The sequence below is a fragment of the Budorcas taxicolor genome, chromosome 7, assembly GCF_023091745.1.
Source record: "Budorcas taxicolor isolate Tak-1 chromosome 7, Takin1.1, whole genome shotgun sequence".
NCBI lineage: Eukaryota > Metazoa > Chordata > Mammalia > Artiodactyla > Bovidae > Budorcas > Budorcas taxicolor.
The window spans coordinates 101,125,156-101,148,677 of NC_068916.1; the positions used below are offsets into that span (position 1 = coordinate 101,125,156).

The 23,522-nt window shown below is 41.8% G+C and overlaps 1 protein-coding gene across 7 annotated transcripts in view; it reads left to right on the forward strand.

The window, feature by feature from the left end:
* Positions 1-23,522, forward strand: part of PAM (peptidylglycine alpha-amidating monooxygenase) — a 172,844-nt gene that overhangs the window by 56,374 nt on the left and 92,948 nt on the right. For all 7 annotated transcript variants that reach the window (XM_052644035.1, XM_052644036.1, XM_052644037.1 and 4 more), the window contains exons 5-6: positions 10,235-10,320; positions 12,375-12,458. In XM_052644035.1, the coding sequence (XP_052499995.1) occupies positions 10,235-10,320; positions 12,375-12,458 (170 nt within the window). The remainder of the gene's footprint in view (positions 1-10,234; positions 10,321-12,374; positions 12,459-23,522) is intronic.

Here is a 23,522-nt window from a genome sequence, read left to right on the forward strand (position 1 = left end):
AGGGCTTGTAAAATAAAGAATATTGCCCACCATCCAGTTCTACGGGATTCAAGTCATTGGCCATTGCAGTCACTCCCCTGCAATACACCCTGAAAGGAATTCAGGGTGAAAGTCAGGACCCTTGTGAATGGTCGGGACCCTTGCGAAGTCAGGATCCCAGGAATTCAGGGCGAAAGTCAGGACCCTTGTGAAAGGTTGGGACCCTTGCGAAGTCAGGACGCCAGGAATTCAGGGTGAAGGTCAGGACCCTTGTGAAGGGTCAAGACCCTTGCGAAGTCAGGACCCCAGGCGAAGGCCCCTTGTGCTCTGGGCAAACTGGCACAACTGGCCCTCAGATAGACATTTTGGGGAGGAGGGAACTTTATGACTCACTTTCTTGCATCCTCCCATACTTAGAAAAGCATTTACAGCATTAGCTAAGATGTCTGTTCCTCACAACTAGCAGCAACCTTGTCCTGAGTTGTGTGCTTGGTTGCACACACTCCCTGCAGCAAAAGCACGTATGTACCGACCGCCCCACCTACCGTTCCCAAGCAGTTCTCAGAGACTGCTTCCTGGGTTGTAAACCTCAGTTTGGCTCCAAGAATATTTTCCATTGATTTCTTAAGGTCACTACTTTTTCAACTTATAAAAATAATTTATTTTTACGGTTTGGAAAAAATATTTTGTTCCATTTAGATTGGTTAATTTCATTAATTTAAAAATGTGTTTCTTTGTTCTGTCACCTATAAAATTATATAAAGAGAAAAAATGTGAAAAGGAGTGCTAGGATTGAGTCCAACTGGAGGGGTTATAGCAAAAATCAGTGTTTTACACAGTGTCTTAGACCACCTTCTTTTACCTTGAGCCCTGTTAAACTGTTTAATTTCCTCATGGTTCTAAGTTTAATAAAGAACTCCTGTTTTTCTATTTCTTTAAGTTTTATGTGTTACATTTCTCTTTATTTTATATGAAGTTTATTTTTAATTGGAAGATAATTGCTTTACATTGTTGTATTAGGGCTTCCTGGTGGCTCAGATGGTAAAGAATCTGCCTGCAATGCAGGAGACCTGGGTTTGATCCCTGCGTTAAGATTCCCTGGAAAAAGGAATGTTTACCCACTCTAGTATTCTTGCCTAGAGAATTCCATGGACAGAGAAGCTTGGTGGGCCACAGTCTGTGGGGTTGCCAAGAGTCAGACAGGACTAAGTGACTAACACTTTCACTTTTCTTTAGGGTTAGGGTGAATTGAGAGAGGGACACTGAAACATGTGCGTTACCATATGTAAAATAGATAGCTAACAGGAAGTTGCTGATAACACAAGGGAGTTCATCCTGGTGCTCTGTGACACCCTAGAGGGGTGTGCAGTGGGGAGAGGTGGAAGAGAGGTTCAAAGAGGGAGGGGACAAATGTATATTTATGGCTGATTCACACTGTTGTATGGTGGATTCCCTGTGATTTGTTTTTTTTGTTGATGCCCAAAACATCAAGTTCAGATCTCCTCCCTTCTCTGTTTGTTAGCTAGGATTTCCCCCTGCTTTCACGCTAGTGTTTTATTTTCACTGCCAGCAAGTTGGCAAATAGGTGTGTGTGTAATAAACATTTTCCCCCGGAAATTATGAAGTCATAATTCACCCCCTGTCTTCAGGCAGCACTTTTAATATGAGGGCCAAGAGCCATTCTGATGTTTCACTGTGGTGCTGCCCTCCTTTGCTCTCTGTAATTGCCTCTTTCTACTGTTCATTAAAATATATTTACAGTTGTATTAAGCTTACATGAAAACAGTAGACACAGCATGAAGCAGTTTTCATTATGTAGTCATTTTAAAGGTTGTTTTTTTTTCCTCTGCACATATTTCAGTCTTTTGTGTCTCATTCCAAATTAGCAGCTCACACTGGTAATGTGTCTAGTTAATTATATGCATGTGCATTTAAATTGCATACATTGATGTGAACCTTTTAATATACTGTGGGGTGGTCCCTTTATAGTTAGAGTGGGCCTGGTGCTCAATTGTAAATTAACATACCTCTTGAGGATGCACATAACCAGCTGATGGAAAAGCAGCCGCTCTGCTGGCCCATGGCAGGAAGGCAGCAGTGCCTATTAGAGGGAACTCTCATCCCTTCCTTCCTAGACTTTTAAAGGAGGAGACAGCTGCATCTAGGGACCAAGGGGGAGTAATGGCCCCAGGACGAGTAAGCAGAGCAAGAGCTCGATTGGCTGGACCACATTTGTACTTGCAGGCTTAGGTCAAAGTGCAGCAGTTCCAAGCTCCCCAGACTTGTTGGCTGATTTGGAGCCATAACTGAGCAGATACTGTCTGGGGCTTTCAGAGGTCAGTAAGTGAAAATGAGGTCAGAAAATGAGGTGCTGAAAACTAGGTAGTTTAGATATTAAAAGATGTATTCCCACTCTCCATGAAAATATGGTAAATTTTAGATCTTGGAAATTCTATGTATCTATTCAATCCATCTAGTCAAAGCCATGGTTTTTCCAGGAGTCATGTATGGATGCGTGAGTTGGACTGTAAAGAAAGCTGAGCACTGAAGAATTGATGCTTTTGAATTGTGGTGTTGGAGAAGACTCTTGAGAGTCCCTCGGACTGCAAGGAGATCCAACCCGTCCATCCTAAAGGAAATCGGTCCTGAATATTCACTGGACGGACTGATGCTGAAACTGAAACTCCCATAGTTTGGCCACCTGATGTGAAGAGCTGACTCATTAGAAAAGACCCTGATGCTGGTAAAGATTGAAGGGGTGAGGAGAAGGGGATGACAGAGGATGAGATGGTTGGATGACATCACCGACTCAATGGACATGAGTTTGAGTAAGCTCTGGGAGTTCATGATGGACAAGGAAGCCTGGCGTGCTGCAGTCCATGGAGTTGCAAAGAGTCGGACATGACTGAGCAGCTGAACTGAACTAAGCACAGGACTTAGGGCTCAAGACAGTTTGTGACTGCAGACCCCAAGATTGTGTGTTCACAATATTGGGTGATTGAAGCACAGGGGCTTCTTCTGTATTGCGCCTTGTACTTTGACATGATCATCTATGTTGAGTTAAAATGATTGTTTTCAGTCTTAGGAATTAATATTGGATTTGAAAACTCTTTCTAATGATGCTTATGACCAGCTACACTTGACAAATCTAAGGGTGCTTCTACAGGTTGTTAAATCTCTTTTGGAAAGAAGAATTCCGGCTGGTTAAATGAGGCTCTTTCCAGCTGTTCTAACGTGGACTCATTCTCTAGCTGAAGCGGTAGCGCTTTACCATCCTGTGAAGCTTTAGCTTAAATTCCTTTCAACTGCTTCTATTTATTAACCACCTGCTGTGTTTTTTTTAAATGCCACTGTCTCCACAAGGTTACAGATGCTGATGAGGGGAGAAAGAAAAGTAGCTAAAACACAAATATACATAGAGAGAAGGCTGTATGTGAGACACCCTGCTTGGTTACTCATTTAAATGACTGGTTTCTTTTTTAGGGGGATGTTACTTCCCAGATAAGTATGCAGCTTTGTCGCCTCCCTTATGATGATAGTGGTTTTTGGTTGGGAGGGGTATTTGCCTGTGCTGACATTCGGCAGCCTCTCCGCATCCTACCTACTTGTCATCTATAGGCTACACAGCAAGATTCACCAGGTGCCCCTCTTCGTTTCTTTTGCCATAGTGTAGCTTCTAAAGTTTAACATACATAATATATTGTCAGTATAAATAAAAATAACCGTCTTCAAAATCTGTGCCATCCTTGTTCTAAGCACTATAAAATGTGTCTTTGATTGTAGCAGCAAAGTTAGACATAAGTTGCTGCTGCTGCTGCTAAGTTGCTTCAGTCGTGTCTGACTCTGTGTAACCCCACTGACTGCAGCCCACCAGGCTCCCTATCCCTGGGATTCTCCAGGCAAGAACACTGGAGTGGGTTGCTATTTCCTTCTCCAGTGCATGAAAGTGAAAAGTGAAAGTCAAGTCGCTCAGTCGTGTCCGACTCTTAGTGAACCCATGGACTGCAGCCCACCAGGCTCCTCCGACCATGGGATTTTCCAGACAAGAGTACTGGAGTGGGGTGCCACTGCCTTCTCCAGACATAAGTTACTGCTAGGCTAAAATTAATTGTATCCATTTCCTTTTTCTACTTTAAGATTGTAATAGATTCATGTTATTTTGCACATCCAAATAGTATAAAGAATCTTCATTAAAATATAGTTGGCATCTTGCTCTAAGTTCTAGTCACCAGTGATCATATTCCTCGGCTACTTTTTAGGTGCCTGTGTTAGAGGTGTTGATAGCAGTTCCTTAGCAACTGGTCACTTCTTAGTGGACTAGTGTCAGTTTTAATAAAGTGGAATGGCATGGTCATAACCATCTTGATGGTTTCAACAGAAACTAACATCACGTGATTTAAAACATTAGTATGTTTTCACAAGATGATTGTTTATGGTCACTAGGATAGCAGTGTTATGTTGTTGTTCAGTCGCTCAGTCGTGTCTGACTCTTTGCCACCCCGTGGCCTGCAGCACGCCAGGCTTCCTTGTCTTTCACAATCTCCTGGAGCATGCTCAAACTCATGTCCATTGAGTCAGTGATGCCATCCAACCATCTCATCCTCTGTCATCCCCTTCTCCTCCTGCCCTCAATCTTTCCCAACATCAGGGTCTTTTCCAATGAGTCAGCTACTTTGGCCCTCCGTCAGGTGGCCAAAGTATTGGAGCTTCAGCCTCAGCATCTGTCCCTCCACTGGATACTCAGGATTGATTTTCTTCAGGACTGGACTGGTTTGATCTCTTTTCTGTCCAAGGGACTCTCAAGAGTCTTCTCCAACACCACAGTTCAAAAGCATCAATTCTTTAGTGCTCAGCCTTCTTTATGGTCCAACTCTCACATCCATACATGGCTCCTGGGAAAAACCGTAGCTTTGACTAGACGGACCGTTGTTGGCAGAGTAATAGCTCTGCTTTGTAATGTGCTGTCTAGGTTTGTCATGGCTTTTCTTCCAAAGAGCAAGCGTCTTTTAATTTCATGGCTGCCGTCACCATCTGCAGTGATTTTGGAGCCCAAAAAAATAAAGCACAGTACAGTTACATTTAATATAGAGCTGGAACTTTGAAATGAGAGCATCTTGGGTTCAAATCTCAATTCTCCTGCTTGCTAGGTGTAATAAACATTGGTCTGTTTCCTCGTCTATAAAATGGGGCTACTAATCCTGCCTGCTTGGGCCAGCAGGAAGAGTAAGGGAGGGGGTGTAAGTAGTATGGCTGGTTCAGTGCCTGGCACATAGAAGTACTTAAAAAGTGGTAACTATTATCATTATTCATTTATTAATATGATATTTGTTAACCACCCACTATGTATCAAGGGCATTCTTAAGCACTGAGAATTTGGTGTGAATAAAACACTTATACGTCTGCTCTTGTAGACTTTATAGCCTCTCTGATCTGATGATGGAGAGGGGTAGGTCAGAGTGGGGAGTGAGGGTGATGCCTGGATATTGTGATGCTATTTTTCAGACTGGTTCCTTTTAAATATTGCTTCCATTTAGCTTCTGCATTAAAATGAAAGTGTTAGTTGCTCAGTCGTGTCCAACTCTTTGCAACCCCATGGACTGTGGCTCCCCTGTCCATTGGATTCTCCAGGCAAGAATACTGGTCCTCTGTCCACGGAATTCTCTAGGCAAGAGTACTGGGGTGGGTTGCCATTTCCTTCTCCAGGGGATCTTCCCATCCCAAGGGTTGAATCCAGGTCTCCCTATTGCAGGCGGATTCTTTACCTTCTGAGAATTATCCTTCCTATTGGGCTTCCCAAGTGGTGCTAGTGGTAAAGAACCCACTTGCCAGTGCAGGATAGGTAAGAGACTCGGGTTCAATCCCTGGGTCAGGAAGATCCCTTGGAGGAGGGCATGGCAACCCATTCCAGTAATCTTGCCTGGAGAATCCCATAGACAGAGGAGCCCTATGGGCTACAGTCCATAGGGTCACAAACAGTCACACACAATGAGCAGGCATGCAGGCATCCTTCTAATTACTGTGTTAATGTATACCCTGCATTGCAGGCAGATTCATTACCATCTGAGCCACCTGGGGGATTCCCTGGTTGACGTATACCCATTGCACTGAAATTCACATAGGATTTGTCTAAATTGGGAAATATGTGCTGTGGGTTTATAAAGCAGTTGATGAAATTGAATTCCTGATTCATGCTGGATGCAGTTTTGAAAAGTAAAGACATACCATATAATGTCATTGATTTTATAAGTGTTTCTTAAAGAAGCTTTCTAACTTTGGATTCATTTTCCTGTGATTCTCTTTAATACTTAATGCATTAAAATTGAAATTGAAGACCATACAGACTTAACTTTAGGGCATGCCAATTGTGTTAAAAAAATTTTTTTTTCAGACAAAGGTAGAAATGATTTATCAGTTCTGATTTTCCCTAAATAACCTTGGATTTTAACTAGTGTTTAACAGATAGAACCAGAGGAGTACTTTAACAGTCATTTGTGCTTTATTAGTGTAATTCAAGATGACAGGCTAGCACTTTTCAGAGCTTGGCATAGTCTGGAAATATTCATGCCATCTGAATGGTTCCCCATGGATTAGAGGTGAAAAAGTTCTACAGCAAAGATCCAAGAATCCAGAGTAGTTTTATTTTCAAATGTTAATTCTTATCATTTTTCCTATGAATACTAAGAAACCACTAGGGAGCTATGAGAATCTTTTCACAATTAATTGGTCTAATCTAGAGGAGCCTTTAGGAGAAGCCCCTAGAATTATAAGAATAAGAAACTTGATCGATGAGGCCTGAAATTACAACAGCCATTGATCAAGGGTTACTTTGCTTCCTAACCTTAATACCCTTCTTCTTCTTAATAAGAATCGTAAAAATTCTCACTATTTTTATAGGACCCTTTTTGGAAAGTCCACATATGCAATACTATCTTTATCTTGTTGGTCATTTTATTAATATGTAGAGAAAGTGTGACAACTGTTTTCATTTAAAATGAGAAATGTAAATTTGACCATGAAAAGGTGCAGAGTTTATCCAAACGTTCTGTTACTCTTTTATGTTATCCATTGTAGGACTCATTTCTCTTGGCCTCTTGTTTTTCCTCTTCACTTAGTCCTCTCACACATTAAGTTTTAGAATGAATTTCACTATCCCCAGGCCCTCCAGTGAGACATTCTTTACTCAACCTTGAATTATATATAATTTTTAAAAAATCATAAAATAGGATTTTAAACTCAAGTCAAAGTTTGCTTTTGGAGCTCTTCTTTTACCAGACCTGAAAAGACCATGAAATATAAAATCGTTGTCATTTTGCAAACAAGTCAGAATTTATTTTATCTAAAATCGATGTCAGGATTACATACTCAAATTGCAACTTAGTTCGGGTACGATAGTAATCATCAAAGCTGATCTTTATAATACCATGAAGTCTCTGCGCGTAAGTCAGTCTCATAACTAGAGATATAAAGGAGGGTGACAGACAGAGCTTTGAGTCATGATGTGGCTGTGTGAGCTTTTGACAGTTACTTAAACTCTCTGAGCTTTTTCAGCTGTAAAGTATAACCTGCCTGGAATGTTCTTATGAGAGTATGAGCTGCTTGGTACAAAATACCAGGCAGATGATAATTCAAAATTGCTTTTTCATGTCTTAGTTAACTTTTCAACTAAAGATTTTTTCAATGTTATACTTGACAATACAATAAAACTTAGGCCAATTCAATGATCTATGTGTTTGTATATAAAAAGACTTAGAAATGAAATTCTCCAGACATTTTGTGAATATTTACTAAATGCCTTGCAAGGCTGCAGGTGCTGGGAGTACAGGGTGACAGAGAGGAGCAAAACCTCAAAGTCTACACGTCTGGTTGGAGAGGAGATAAGCAAGCCAATACTTAGGAGGCCTGCTGTCCTTAAAGAAGGAAAGTTGGCAGGATTCTCATCAGAGGAAGTGTCCTTGAGGAGGAATAGTTTAATTGAATCTTGGATGAGAAAATGAGTACAAGATTGTTAGGCAGAGAGTTGGGGAAGGGGTTTTCCCAGAAGAGAGAACAGTGGGGGAGAGAGATTAGAAACTACCAGAAACTTGGCATGACTGAAAAGGGTTTTGTTCCCCCCCTCCCCACGGTGATATAACAAGGGCCCAGATCATAAAAGCCTCTTGTGTTATGCTACAATGTTTAATTTTAATTTTGGTGTTATTTTGGGGAAGCATGTGAAAGAATTTATGCCAGCAAATGACTTTAATCAAACACATAGCTTAGATATCTTTGACTGCGCTTAGAAAACTTTACTAAACCAGTTTTTTCTGGTATATTTCATTCTAATTCTTTCTAGTCATACACTGACCTGACTTTCATATCAGAGGAAACAATTATCTTGTTTAACCTGAGATTGGCATCACATGGATGTTAGGCACTTGCATATTTATGACCTTTCTTGAAAACTGTGAAAATTGCCATGCAGATCTTCAAATTTTAGTAGCTCCCAGCAGTGAAATACCAAGGACACCATATCTGACAATCTCATTTCTTAATCTATTATAGCGTGAGGCCACGGAGGGAAATTCTGCTCTTGGGTACCATCCAACACCCCAAGCGTTTTAGCACAGTTGGCACAAGGCTGTCACAGACACTTGTTCCAGTGCACGTCTCACGTGGTGAGGCTGCTTCATCATCAGTATATTGTTCTTGACAGTGAACAGTAAGAAACCACTGGTGGACGTGTTTTACACTGCACGTTACCCAGTTTCTTTCTGCAGCCTGATTTAGAGATGCAAGAACATTTGCTCAACATAGCCTTATGGAGACGTCCTGGTTCTGTGGCCTTGATTCAGACAAGTGACAGTCGTCTGCATGTACTGCCTGTCGTCTGCCCCCACTTCTGGCTGTAAGCAGGAAGCACGTTAGGAATCTCAGCCACTGAGGATGGCTTGGGTGTTCTCTGGGATTCTAGGCTTAGTTTCTAACCTGTTTAGGAAACCTTCACTTCCCTTCCAGGCCATAGGCAGTGCAGTTTTTCTCCAGTGTGAGCCAGCCTCCCAGCCAAGAAGCATTTTCCTCGTCCTTGTCCTTGACAGTCCTCGGATCTGCCTAAATTCCTGACTCTGACCTTGCTTGGTGCCAGTTTCTCAAGACACAGATCTATAAAAGCAACATGAAAGTATCACGTAACAGTGTTTTGAACAAGTCAAATTATATAACAGAACTAACTAAGAGATGTCATGTCATGGGGAAAAAATGTGTGGTTTGGAGTCAGACAGCCTGCCATTTGTGAAATTGGATCTCCCAGATAGATACCAACGTGCTGGTTACTGCGCTGGGTGTCTTATACGTGTCACCGCCACAGCGCATCAGGGAGGTTTCCACGCAGAAACCAGGCCTTTGAGGGCTGGTGCGCGTGTCCCGGGTACATGCTTTTTACGGGGAGGCTGTGGGATTCAGCTCCAGATACATCTTTCTGCCTGTGCTTCTTTGACCATGCAATTCTGTCTCTCAAAAGTGTCTTTAGATAAAGTGAATGTTTTATTAAATAATGCATTACCCTGGTATAGTGCTTTGAGGTTTATGAAGTACTTTCATTTATGTATCATTTGATTTACAGAACAACTCTGGGGTAAGTATAACGATCCCTGTTTCACAAGACAGAAAACTGAGGCTCTATAAGGTTAAGTGATTTGAAGCAATTTATAAATGGCAAAACCAGTATTCATAAACTTTAGAAAAAGCCACAAGAACTGTCGGTGGGGTGTACTTGCATCGTTCCCCCTGCTAAGGGTAGACATTGTGTCCTGCTTGTTACTGTGGCCAAAGGCCTATTAATTACACTGATCCCCGAATGGGAAGTGCGTATGTTGTTTTAGTCCAGTTCCAGATTTCCACTGCGTTAGCTTTGGTTTACACACTCTTCGTGTAATGCTTACTTTTCTACCTGAGTACCTCGAGTACATTCCAAGGATGGACATACTGAATATATATCTGCCTCACAGGACTGTTTCACATTGGGCGACTAACAAACAAATTTCCCTTTATATGTGCTTGTTTTCACATATAAAACTGTTCTTTGCTCCAGCCTTCATTACGATCGTAAAGCTGATGTGGCTATGATGATGGTGTATTGATGGTGTATAATGATGGTGTATTGTACTTTTCTTGACCTTAGTTACAAATACCTTCCTCTCCCCCCCTCCTCCCGTGGGGAGAGATCTATGCATTTTGGTAGCTGACTCTTTCCTTACAGTTACTTTATTTTCTTCTTCAGGTTTTGTGATGAAGGCACCTGTACAGATAAAGCCAATATTCTCTATGCCTGGGCAAGAAATGCTCCCCCAACGAGACTCCCCAAAGGTATACCTGAGGCCTCTTGGATATTCTTATATTAAGCTGCTTAGTTTTTTATTCCAAAGTATTTTTTGTTATATGTTCTTTCCAACAGCTGTTGGCCATGTTCTGTGTTGTAATTTCACACTAAAAAAGTGCCCTTACTACCTGCTTTGTATTGAATAGGTTTCATTTAGGTAGTTATTCTTCCTCTGCCTCCTCTCTTTGGTAAGTAATTTGCTCACACAACAGTTTAGATAGAATTAGAAAATAGCTGAGTATACCTCAAATCACCTTTGGCCGGAGGCACATTGGTTCTTGACAGCAGGAGCATTCCATGAGCCAGGAGAGCCAGGAATTAAGTAAATCGCCATTTCAGCAAACAGATTTTTTTTTTAAATAGTTCTGGAGCCTGGCTATTTAATGTGATGCCAAACCTCAGCTCGCTCTCTGAGTTCCCCTCTAAACTTCATAGCATCCAGGATGTGACAGATTTACCAGAGTCCCCTTTATTACTGAGATCTCTCTTAGGATCAGAGTGAATGTGCAGTCCTGATACCAGAAGGACTGCCGTGGTTCAGGGATGGAGGGGTAGCATCTTGCAATGCCTCCCTAACTGCTGCCTGCACTAATTTTTAATTTCTTAAATCTTTTTAGACAGCTTTAAAGGTTACCTTCTATTTATAGTTAGTACAAAATATTGCCTAAATTCCTCTTGTCATGTACGACTTGAGCCTTGAGCCTCTCTGCAGCCCTACATTTTGATGTCTGTTTTGCTTTACTTCAAATGAGTGCTAGAATCTTCTCTAGAGTTTTTTCAAGCTGCTGCTGCTGCTGCTGCTGCTAAGTCGCTTCAGTCATGTCTGACTCTGCGCGACCCCATAGACGGCAGCCCACCAGGCTCCCCCGTCCCTGGGATTCTCCAGGCAAGAACACTGGAGTGGGTTGCCATTTCCTTCTCCAACGCAGGAAAGTGAAAAGTGAAAGTCAAGTCGCACAGTTGTGTCCAACTCTTAGCGACCCCATGGACTGCAGCCCACCAGGCTCCTCTCTCCATGGTATTTTCCAGGCAAGAGTACTGGAATGGGGTGCCATTGCCTTCTCTGTTTTCCAGGCAGCCACTACCAAACAAAGTTCTGAAACTAATAGGTAGGTTTGTCATAAATTTGTTGATTTTTTTAAGATACATTAGCAGAGAAGGTAAGACTTTTTTTTCTCTCTCTGTAAATATTTTCTCTGCAGTTTTTTGTTTTTGTTTTTGTTTTTTTTAGCTTACTAGCAAACTCTGCTAGTAAGACTCTTAAGAACCCTTCAGATTCCAATAATTTATTGACATTGTAATCCAGTAAGTAGTTGGTTTCTTCAGTGATATTTTTGCACAAAAATACAAACATTTTTGTTTTCACATGGGAAAAAAACAATTCCCCTGAGATGATCTTAAGAAGTCTAATTCCCTGTATTCAATCAAAGTAAAAATGGATATGTAAGTAAGTGAAAGTCACTCAGTCCTGTCCAACTCTTTGCGACCCCATGGACTGTAGCCCACCAGGCTTCTCTGTCCTTGGAATTCTCCAGGCCAGAACACTGGAGTAGGTAGCCGTTCCCTTCTCCAGGGGATCTTCCCAACCTAGGAATCGAACTGGGGTCTTCTGCATTGCAGTCTGTTTCTTTACCAGCTGAGCTACCAGGGAAGCCCAAAAATGTGTATAAGTATATGCAAAACAAAGTGAAATAATAGGTTTGTGCGTGTCTGTTACATAATCAGCAAGGACAGAATTTCGTTTTCTTTATTTTGTTTTGTTTCTTGAAAAATGAATGAGTTGTCCTCTTAAAGTATAAGTGATTGCACTAGTTCTGAAGTAGAGACTGCAAATAGACTTCCATCAGAGTTTTGAGGAGAAATAATAGATTATATCAGAGATTTTCATTGAACAGCTAGTTTATTGTTATTTTCATCTAATTGCATATGTTACATACTATTTTCTTTCCATTTGGATTTCATAGATCAGCAACCTTTGACTAGCTCTATTTTAGAGTTCCATTTCTAAAATACAAATTTATCTTCTTTTGAAAATCTTCAGGTGTTGGATTCAGAGTTGGAGGAGAGACTGGAAGCAAATACTTTGTACTCCAGGTACACTATGGGGATATTAGTGCTTTTAGAGGTAAGTTTTGAAATGTTGAAACTGAGCCTAACTTTCATTACTATATTGTTTAAACTATATGCACTAACTATTACCTATGTAATAAAATGAAGAATTAACTATACCCTCTGCCCACTAGGAAACAGTGTCCAGTGCAGCCTAGAAGCTGCTTCTGTGTCCTGGAATTTGGGACTATTGGAGTGAAAAGTGTTAGTCAGTCACTCAGTCGTGTTTGACTCTGCTGCCCCATGGACTGGGGACCTCCAGGCTGGAATAGTGGAGTGGGTTGCTATTTCCTTCTCCTTGGGATCTTCCCAACGCTGCAGCTCTGCATTGCAGGGAGTCTTTACCGTTTGAGCCACCAGACATGAGTTTTGTTTGAAAGTTACAGTCTCTTACACACATTTTCTCTCATTCATCCTACTGTGCTTTCTCTTAGACTGACTTCAGGGTTCTCTTCCTTTCCAGAGTATTATCTTATCCACTGTTTCCTACTAAGAGGTTCCTTCTAAGCAGCAGCATCAGAAAGAATAGAGACTAGTAATTAATTTCTGTTCCTAGAAGCAAGTCACTGGAGAGTCACTGGGTTTCGTGATGGCAGGGAAGTTCTCAGACACGCGGGTTCACGTCAGTGCTGTCTGTAATCTACACTTGCCTCTTATCTGTTGTCAACTCCACTGATGTTCAGACCCTTCCCCATCCACAGAGGCTTCTGAATATTGCCTGGGACTCTTGTTGGGCCACCTGTATGACTAGGCACTTTGCTTGAGTGCTCCTTTTCTTACTATAGAATCTTTAACATGAGGATGGGGCCCTGTTGCCAAGGCAGCCGAAACCGTAATTATCACTCCTTCTGCTGCATTTAATCAAACTCCAGCTGTATTCCAGGTTCACACTTTGGTGTTCACAGGAGTGCAAACATTAAGCAGTCTTCTTGGTGTGTCAGCCTTCCCCTTGCCTTGCCGACATACGTGTTTTCTCGAGTTCTCTAATTCAACATTGTGTTTCTACTAACTAACCTCATACATTCCGCTCTCTAGATACATTAGCTTTCTATCCATCAACGAAGTGTAGAAGTACTGTGTCCACCTTCGCCTATGAAACACTCCCAAGGCCTTGGCTGAGCTAGCACCCCGTGGTGAGGGTGTCCACAGGTTCTCAGCATCAGGGCTGGGACAATAAATACAGTCTTCCTCTGGAAAAGGATGTTGGAAAGAATAAATTTAAATCAACTGTGTGCTTCAGTTAAAATTTTTAGAAAGAATAAATTTATATAATAAAATTATAATTAGTATTGCCATCAGATGTATTATCAATTAAACAAGCTCCTGTGGACCAGCTCATGAGCCTAACTTCCAAGTAAAACCTGTTTTATATTTAAAGTATGCTGTGAGTTATACATAAATAGCTTTCCATTTTTGGAACAGAACCTAAAATCTTACGTTGTTAATTATAGCACTGAACCAAGGTTTTGTTGAAAACAGAGGAATAAATAATGTTCGTGTTTGAGGAACAAAGACACAAATTTACTGCTCTAAAATTTGCCATGTGGGTATCAGGGGAACAGGCTGATTCTAAGACTGCTGACTTCCAAAGCATTGTCAAGACTATTATTTTCCCAAAGAAATAGGGAGGGCTTTCCCCAGTCACCGCAACTAGAGTAGTTGGTCATACCCCACAGCCCTCCACCCTCAAATCTATCCTCTATAGAACTCTAGACTTTCAGCCTAATTCCTCTGAGCTTCGTAGTACTTCCTTATAGATACTGCACTGATACCCCCAGGGCAAAGGGAAAATACATCATATACTAGTTTTCAAAACATATTACTATAATAATTTAATTTAACTTATTACTGATGAAGAATTACTTCTGTTTTGTAATTTATGTTCAATTTGGGATCATGAAAAAGTACTGATGTTTAATTTATAAATACATCATTATTTACTATAAGGGACTGGAAACTTTTATACTAGTTTTTCATTTTTCACTTTTCTGAGAAACGTTTTTCAATGAGATAGTACATATGAGGTAGGAAGATTACTGGTCCTATAACTTACAGATCTTATAATAATGTAATAGAAATGTAAACAAAAAATTTCACCCATGTAATTCATTCAGTAGCGTTAGATACTATCTTGTGCCTTAAGCTATACATGGATGGCTTAGAATAGCAAGTAAACAACATGAGAAAATATCAAATCTCACTAAAATAACAAGGGAGCATTTTGCATTTATACTTAATTGGGTGTGAGTGCAGATTGAATTATAAAACCCAGGGCTGCCAGGGTTTAGATGAATATGCTACAGTTTGGGGAGCTCTGTGAATTAGTGCAGTGTTTTGGAAGGCAGCTTTATCATATTGTATACATTTTATATAAAACATTAAAATCTTGCTCTAGGCTTCTGTCTTCAACTAAAGGAAGGGTTTTGTTGGATTTTTTTGGTTTTGTTTTCTAAGGAGCTACCTACCCACAGTTATTTATATACCATTATCTAGTAATATGAAAACCTGGAAATTTAATGAAAGACCCTTAATAGGGGACTAATTAAATAAATGGTATAACAACAAAAATAGCAACTCATAAATTTTTATACAGACTACATAAAGCCATAGATATGCTTGTATGTTTTCAAGGGTTATAAAGAACAGGGACTAAAAGGAAGCCGTCAGTAAGCTGAAAGACAGGATTGTGTGATTTTTTTTCCCCTTTACAATGTTATAATTATCTTCATGTTTTAAATTCTTCTAATATAAACACTATGTTAAGTATCTGCCAGTTAGCACACTATACTTCTACTCATACCCTCCTAATTAAAAAAAAAGTGTTAAAGTAAATCTCTATGTGCCTGATTAACTATAAGAAGTGACTTATACTTTAAAAAGATTCTATATAGTGATCTCACAGTTATTGCCAGATGAATCTAGAAGTGGAATTGTAGCATCATATCTTTTAATAATTAAAAATGAATTATATATGTTCTATATATGTATACATATATACATAATCATCTTAGTGAAGATTCAAACTTTATGTTAAAACTATTAATATTTTTAGAATATAAATTATAAATCAAAAGCAGATTAGCACTACAAGGAAATCACTGCACTCTGCTGAAAAGTGAGAAAATGTTTGGTTTAAGCGTATGAGCATTTTTCTACACAAGGAAGGTCTTAGAGACTTGGGAAGCCTGTGTGTGTTAGTCGCTCAGTCGTGCCCGACTCTTTGCGACACCATGGGCTACAATCCACCAGGTTCCTCTGTCCATGAGATTTTCCAGGAAAGGATACTGGAGTGGGTTGCCATTTCCTTCTCCAGGGGATCTTCCCAACCCAGGGATCAAACCCGGGTCTCCTGCACTGCAGGCAGATTCTTTACCGACTGAGCTACACCACGAGGAAGATTTTAGAGACTTGGGAAGCCTAGGACATGTCTTTAATCATGCATCAGCAGTGAAGGTAAAATGTCTTCTGATGTTTATTGGAGAACATGCCTTGAAGCCAGCTGGGTGCGTCTTGGACTGGGATGTCTAGTAGTGGGAAAAGATTGATCTGCGGGATCGCCTGAAATATTTGTTTTGGTTTGTTTTTTTGTTTTAGAAGTAGATCAGAATGTGAAGCTGTAAAAGCAACAGTTAAAAGGGCCCAACTTTATTAGATGCTACGCCAGTCTTATGTCAGATCTGGGCTAGTGTGGGGCGTGCTGATCTTCCTGCCCCGAGGAGTCTAGTACATTCTTGCAGGAGAGACCAGCACAGGAGCAGGACGTTTTTAGGCAGAGGTAGAAATGCATCCCAGACACAGGGGCTGTGGGGTGGCCAGCGGGCAGGTCTGCCTGGAAGGGCAGGGGGATGGTGTCTGGGAAAAACTTCTTAGAAGATGGAGCTTTTGCAAGGATTCACACTGCAGATGGGGACTGCAGCCATGAAACTAAAAGACGCTTGCTCCTTGGACGGAAAGTTATAACCAACCTAGACAGCAAATTAAAAAGCAGAGACATTACTTTACAACAAAGGTCCGTCTAGTCAAGGCTATGGTTTTTCCAGTGGTCATGTATGGATGTGAGAGTTGGACTGTGAAGAAAGCTGAGTGCTGAAGAATTGCTGCTTTTGAACTGTGGTGTTGGAGAAGACTCTTGAGAGTCCCTTGGTCTACAAGGAGATCCAACCAGTCCATCCTAGAGGAGATCAGTCCTGGCTATTCATTGGAAGGGCTGATGCTGAAACTGAAACTCCAATACTTAGGCCACCTGATGCGAAGAGCTGACTCACTGGAAAAGACTCTGATGCTGGAAAAGATTGAAGGTGGGAGGAGAAGGGGACAACAGAGGATGAGGTGGTTGGATGGCATCACTGACTCAATGGACATGAATTTGAGTAAAGTCTGGGAGCTGGTGATGGACAGGGAAGCCTGGCGTACTGTGGTCCATGGGTCTCAAACAGTTGGATGCGACTGAGGAACTGAACTAAACTGAACTGACATGGTAATCGGGAGCCTACAGTCAGGTGGGGGCTGGGAGGAGACGTGTTCCAGATGGAGTAAAAGTGTGTGCATGGATTTGGGGTGAGGAGCCTCAGGCCCACCAGGAACTCTTGGCAACAGCCTACTGGAGTGTGAAGTGCCAAGGGACAAGTGGCAAGAAATGAGGAGAGAGCTGACAGGTGGGGACTGGACCACACAGATCCTGTTAGGGCTGTTCTGAAACCACTCAGCGTGCTTCCCAGTGGTAACCTGATCAGATTTTCACTTGGGTCCTGGGCTTGAGTGCATGACAAAGCCCCCAGCCTTACAAAGAAAAATTGGGGCGTTAGGAGGCCAGGGAGGGCCTGGATGGGGCTCTGGAAGGCCAGAATGAGTTTTTCTGTTGTTTTTTTTTAATGTAAGCTTTAATTTTTTCTTTTTTTTTTTTAGAAAGTAATGTTCTGTAGAAAACAGAATGTAACCCCATTAGAACTGCATGTCCAGTACAAGCATAGTCTTTGGTTACGTGATCAAACTCTAAGACCAGATGGCCTGGCAACAGCACTTGCTCATTTTATTATCCTCACCGAGTTTCTAAACCTCTCTGCTTTCCTCGTCTGTAAAGTGGGATCATAGCTTCTGACTGAAGCTATCTGGTAAGCACTCCGTTGTTGGCCGCTCTCATAGTTTCTATAACAGGCTTTAAGGTGAGATAAATTCTCCTAAAGGCCACCTTTTGTCCTGGTTACCCATAATATAAAGAATATGTGGGTTACTCTTCAAGGGTGTCAGCATTTCTTGTTATATTTAGACGCAGAACTGTGTTTATGTTGGTCACAGTGCCAGTGGAGGTTTCCTAGCGGGGCCCGCTTCCTGCTCCCCACAGGAGCTCAGTCGTACAGACGTACAGACGTAATCTACAAGACCGAGCCCCCTGCCCTTAAGGAAATTAGAATAGCGGAAACTAGAGATTCCTCCTGGTCCTCTTTCTTTCTTTAGTTTTTTCACTGCCAAATTTTTTCTAAATAACGTCTTATTCCAACAGAGAAAATTCTCCTGAGATTGTTGCAGAAACTCGCCACTTTTCTTCTAGATGTTTTGGCCCAAGGGAATCTTAAGAGACCTGGGCCTCTTCTTTGCAGAGTTTCTGGCATTAGCTTACTAGTCTCCAACAATAACTCTTCATTTCTCAAATCAGAAAACTCTTGCACTGACCAGCTCAAGTTGGAGCTGATATAAAAAGGAGGCAAGAGTTTCTTAACAAGTGCCTTAACTCTGACTGTCTTTGACTTGACAGAATTTCCAAGCTATAAACTATTCGTCCCTAAGTGCTTGGTGCCTGTAAGAAAACTGACAGGTATTATCAGGGATAGAGACCACACACACACACACACACAGCTTGCTTCTACCCCTTCCTTACAACCCTCAAAGTGCACCTATGTTTTAGCATTTTCCTGGGAGCACAGCAGAAAGGTTCATTTTCCTTAGAGTGTTTAATGCTTATTTTCTAAATGAGGTGAATGAAGCCTAGGGCTCCTGTTTTCAATGCTCCATTATATAAGAGTGAGCTCTGAGAAGTTTCATCTCCAAATATCTGAGGTTATATTAATAAAAATCACAAAATCCTAGCTGGAACCCTGAAAAAACAAAGCATTTTCGGTAACCAAGCTTTCCAGAAAAATAAGATTTTAACACTGTAAGTACCATAACCTTGAAACATCTTGGACAGAAATCTTTCCCAAATATATTATGTGTCTCATCAAAGTGAAACAGGTGGTAGATGTTATGTACCTGATGCTCTGCCCAACACAGCAGACTGGCGATAAGTGTTCGTTTATTCTTATCCTTTTGGGAGGTATCATAAGTCGGGGCTATCATTCTGGATATCAACTACTGTACAATAATTTCCTCCCACATTTTAGGAGTAGACACAGATTTTTCGTGTTACTGGGCTTCCTGCCTTCTTCTGTCTGTTTCTATTTGACGTAGTCTCCTCAGTTGTCAAGCTACCGCTTCAACTCGTTTTGATTCAGACAGAGCAGCGCATGGTGGCGAAGATGAATGAGAAGGAAAGTCTCCCCTCATCCGGTGAGGGCAAATGAAAATAAAACAGTAACTGTGATCCCTGGAGCTGGTACAGTCAGTGCAGTAAGAGATGGGGGTGAGAAGCAAACAAGACCACACCTTGTTCAGAAAAAGATTCTGTGTTCCCAGATTGATCTCCTCTAGGCATCCTTCTCTCGCGTTCTGAATTGACGATGTGAAATCTCGGCAGCCAAGTTTTATATAATTGTAAGTTTAGAGTAAACAGACTCTGAATTGAAACCCTTAGAGGGCATTCTTTGAATAAAATCATGGGAACACCGGTGCCTGGACCTGGTAGCCTTCAGATTTGATTTCTTCTTGCCCTCGTGTGTTGTTCCATCCTGGCTGTGATCTGTTGCCATGTGGTTTCCCTGGTGACTCAGATGGTAAAGAATCCACCTGCAATGTAGGAGACCCAGATTCAATCCCTGGGTTGGGAAGATCCCCTGGAGAAGGGAATGGCTACCCACTCCAGTATTCTTGATAAAAATTCCATGGACAGAGAGGAGCCTGGCACGGACAGTCCATAGGGTCGCAAAGAGCTGGGCATGACTGCGCGACCAACGCTTGCACTTTTCTGCGTAGCCTAGTTCCAGACAGGTGGGTGTGATTAGACATAGGTGTTAGTAGACATGCGTCATGCATTTATGAAATGCACACTCTGTGCTCACACACGTGCACACACAGCGGCTTCCTTTTCACCACAACCGAGGCAGTAGCAGAGTGAGCATGAGGTAAAGGGGACAGTGGCAGGGAGAAGGGAAAACAGAGGACTCTGGAGGGGTCTGATTCCACGGAGATTCCTGCTGTTCATCTGCCTCTTACAAAACTACTGCTAGCAAGCTGTTGGAAAAAGCTTTGAAATTGTGAGCCCAGGAAAAATCTCTTGCTAATGCATTTTTGAACAAGGCGGAGCATAGATCAGTGGCAGGGCAGCTGCACTTCAAATTATGTCATTGCAGTAGAACACTTTTGAACCGTGGTGTTGGAGAAGTCTCTTGAGAGTCCCTTCGACTGCAAGGAGATCCCACCAGTTCATCCTAAAGGAAATCAGTCCTGAATGTTCATTGGAAGGACTGATGCTAAAGCTGAAACTACAGTACTTTGGCCACCTGATGTGAAGAGCTGACTCATTTGAAAAGACCCTGATGCTGGGAAAGATTGAAGGTGGGAGAAGGGGACGATAGAGGATGAGATGGTTGGATGGCGTCACCAACTCAATGGACATGGGTTTGAGTAAACTCTGGGAGTTGGTGATGGACAGAGAGGCCTGGCGTGCTGCAGTCCATGGGGTCGCAGAGAGTCGAACACGACTGAGCGACTGAACTGAACTGAGTAGAAGACTACTCTGGCTTCAGTGGAAGCACTGAAATGCTCTCGACTCCTGTTTCCTGATTGAGGATCTGCTGGGACTCTGGTGGAAGGCCACTCCCCGTGCTTCCTGCACTGTCTTCTCTCTCAATCTGTTGAAGCAGCTTCCTCCTGCGTGCTTTCCAGGGAGACACACCATGCCTGCTTTTACTCTCTCCCCTGCAAAGTGAGGGTTACTGTGGCTCAGGGTATTTAAACCCACGTATTTTCAAGAGTTCTGGGTGACTTTCCATGTGTAAGAATCTCCCTTGAAATTCCGAATGGGGAGAGGGTGATTAAAGCTTCCTCTCCCCAGGGAGAAGCCTGAAAACTGTTGTCTCTATATCGAAGGAGATGGAGGTGACCCCTTTCTAGCATTCAGCCTGGCTTTCTCTAAATAAGACCCTGACATGCACATGTTCCAGCAGTCCTGATCCCTTCTGGCATATAGGAGGTTAGTTCTCAATGTGATCTTTTTCCCCAGGGTGCACATGTTTCCAAGTTCAACTCCAGGGACAGCAGCACCCATGGTTCCAGGAAGGGTGCTCTTGACCTCAGTTTCCCTTTTCACTCTCAACCCTGGGATTCCCATGCCATTCAGCAAGTCTCCTTTCTTCCTTCCCACCTCTCATTTTCTGTTTCTCTAATATTCTTTGAGGTAGGGGCCCAAACTTTCATGCACATGCTTTGGGAAACATGCCATTTGGAATTAAGAACATTAAACCCTTTTGAAAGATATTCAAGCACAGAAATCATATATTACATTATGTCACCTTTGGGAGTCTGAGACCCTGTCCCTAGTCAAATATGCTAAGATTCCTTTAACACAATGTTCAGGTGGTCGCACTGTGAGGGTTAAAGACAGACGTAATAAGTAGCATCACATTCGTTCTGATCAGATTTTGCTACCAAATGTTAGCCAGGAAAACTTTAGGCTTCCAGAGCTTTTCAGGCTTCAGAATTGAAAAAAGTTCCAGTAGGGGTAAAGGGGGATTTCCCTGGTGGCTCAGATGGTAAAGCATTTGCCAGCAATGCAGGAGACCTCAGTTCGATCCCTGGGTCAGGAAGATCCCCTGGAGAAGGCAATGGCAACCCACTCCAGTACTCTTGCCTGGAAAATCCCATGGACAGAGGAGCCTGGCGGGCTACAGTACATGGGGTCCCAAAGAGTCGGACACGACTGAGCGACTTTACTTACTTTCCAGGGGAACAAGAAGCCTTAATTAGTTAAAAGACTAACAAGAATTGAAGGACTCTGGATATATCTGAATATTTTATCATTAAAATAATCTCTCCCAAACTTTATTGTTCATTTTTTGAAAAATACAGAAGACCATTAAAAAGAAAAGTAAAAAGTCACTCACAGTACCTATTTTAAAATATACACATAATATGAAGTGACATTTGCACATATCTGTATGCTAAAAAGCCATTGAATTATACACTTAAAGGGGTTAATTCTAAGGTATGTAAATTATATCTCGGTGAAACTATTGAAGAGAAGGTATATAGATGAAAAAGAAAAAAATCTATAATACCTTCTTCAATCCCATCTCCTTTTCTACCCCCCAGCCCTACCTCCAGGTAACTGCTATTTATATCTGCCGGTTTTCTGTATGCTTATCCCTTTTACATTTCTGTATGCACACAGAAACCACAGATATGTGTGTCTGCACTTTTTTTCTTTTTTGGACAAAATTCAGATCGCACTCTGCACAGGTCTGCATCTGCCGTTGGCTTTAACTTAACAGTGTACCCTGGGCGTATTTCTAAGGCAGCACATGTAAGGTGCTTTCATTATTTATAGTGACTGCCTAATATTCTGTTGGGTAGCTATGTTATCATTTATATATCCTTCTCCCAGCAACCCACTCCAGTACTCTTGCCTAGAAAATTCCATGGATGGAGGAGCCTGGTGGACTGCAATCCATGGGGTTGCAAAGAGTAGGACACGACTGAGCGATTTCACTTTTTCCCCATTAAAGACATTTACATACTGAGTTTTTTGTTATCACAAGCAATTCTGAGTTTTGAACGTTAATGTTATAAATGTTTTAGATTACTGTGTATTTCTACTGCAGGGTAGATTTCTAGAAATGGGATTTTAGGGTTATAGAGTATTGAAACCTTAAGAGATTCCACCAAATTACCTGACAGAAGGATTTTTTCAATATACAGTCCATAGTGAATGAGCAGTCCATAGTGAATATCCTTACCTGCACTCAGTTCAGTTCACTCAGTCGTGTCCGACTCTTTGCATCTTCATGGACTGCAGCATACCCAGTTTCCCTGTCCATCACCAACTCCCGGAGCTTGCTCAAACTCACATCCATTGAGTCAGTGATGCCATCCAACCATCTCACCCTCTGTCGTCCCCTTCTCCTCCTGCCTTCAGTCTTTCCCAGCATCAGGGTCTTTTTCAATGAGTCAGTTCTTCGCATCAGGTGGCCAAAGTATTGGAGTTTCAGCTTCAGTATCAGTCTTTCCAATGAATATTCAGGACTGATTTCCTTTAGAATGGACCAGTTTGATTTCCTTGCAGTCCAAGGGACTAACCTGCATCTGATGTTTTCATAGTTGAAACATTTTACCCAGTGTTTACTTAAGTCAAGGAACTCTTTTTAATGTTCCATTAAAACAATTAGAATTAGCAAAAAGTTCTTAATAGAATTACCTCTTAAAGTACATAGTACTCTGTGTCAGAATTTCTCAGAATCTTATCTGTCCACTACTTGTGCCAGAATCTCCTTGGGGTGCTTTTTAAAATGAAAATTCCTAGTTCCAACCAGACCTACTGAATCAAATGCACAAGAAGTCAAGGACTGGCAGTTGTGTACTGGAACTGTCTCATATTGACCAGAAAGAGGCAGTTGTTAATTTTCAGCTATTTAGTGAGCTCATTGGTAAGTGTGCATGTGTGCTTAGTTGCCCAGCCGTGTCAGGCTCTTGGACACAACAGGCTCCTCTGTTCGTGGGATTCTCCAGGCAAGAATACTGGAGTGGCTTACCCTTCCCTTCTCCAGGTGACCTCCTGACCCAGGGATCAAATCCAGGTCTCCTGCATTGAAGGTGGAGTCTTTACCAGCTGAGCCACCCAGGAAGTCCATTGTTAAGTATAGCTGTGTTGAAAAACAAAGGCAATAAATACTCAAAGATCATCATCCTCTAATTATCTTACTACATTTTACTA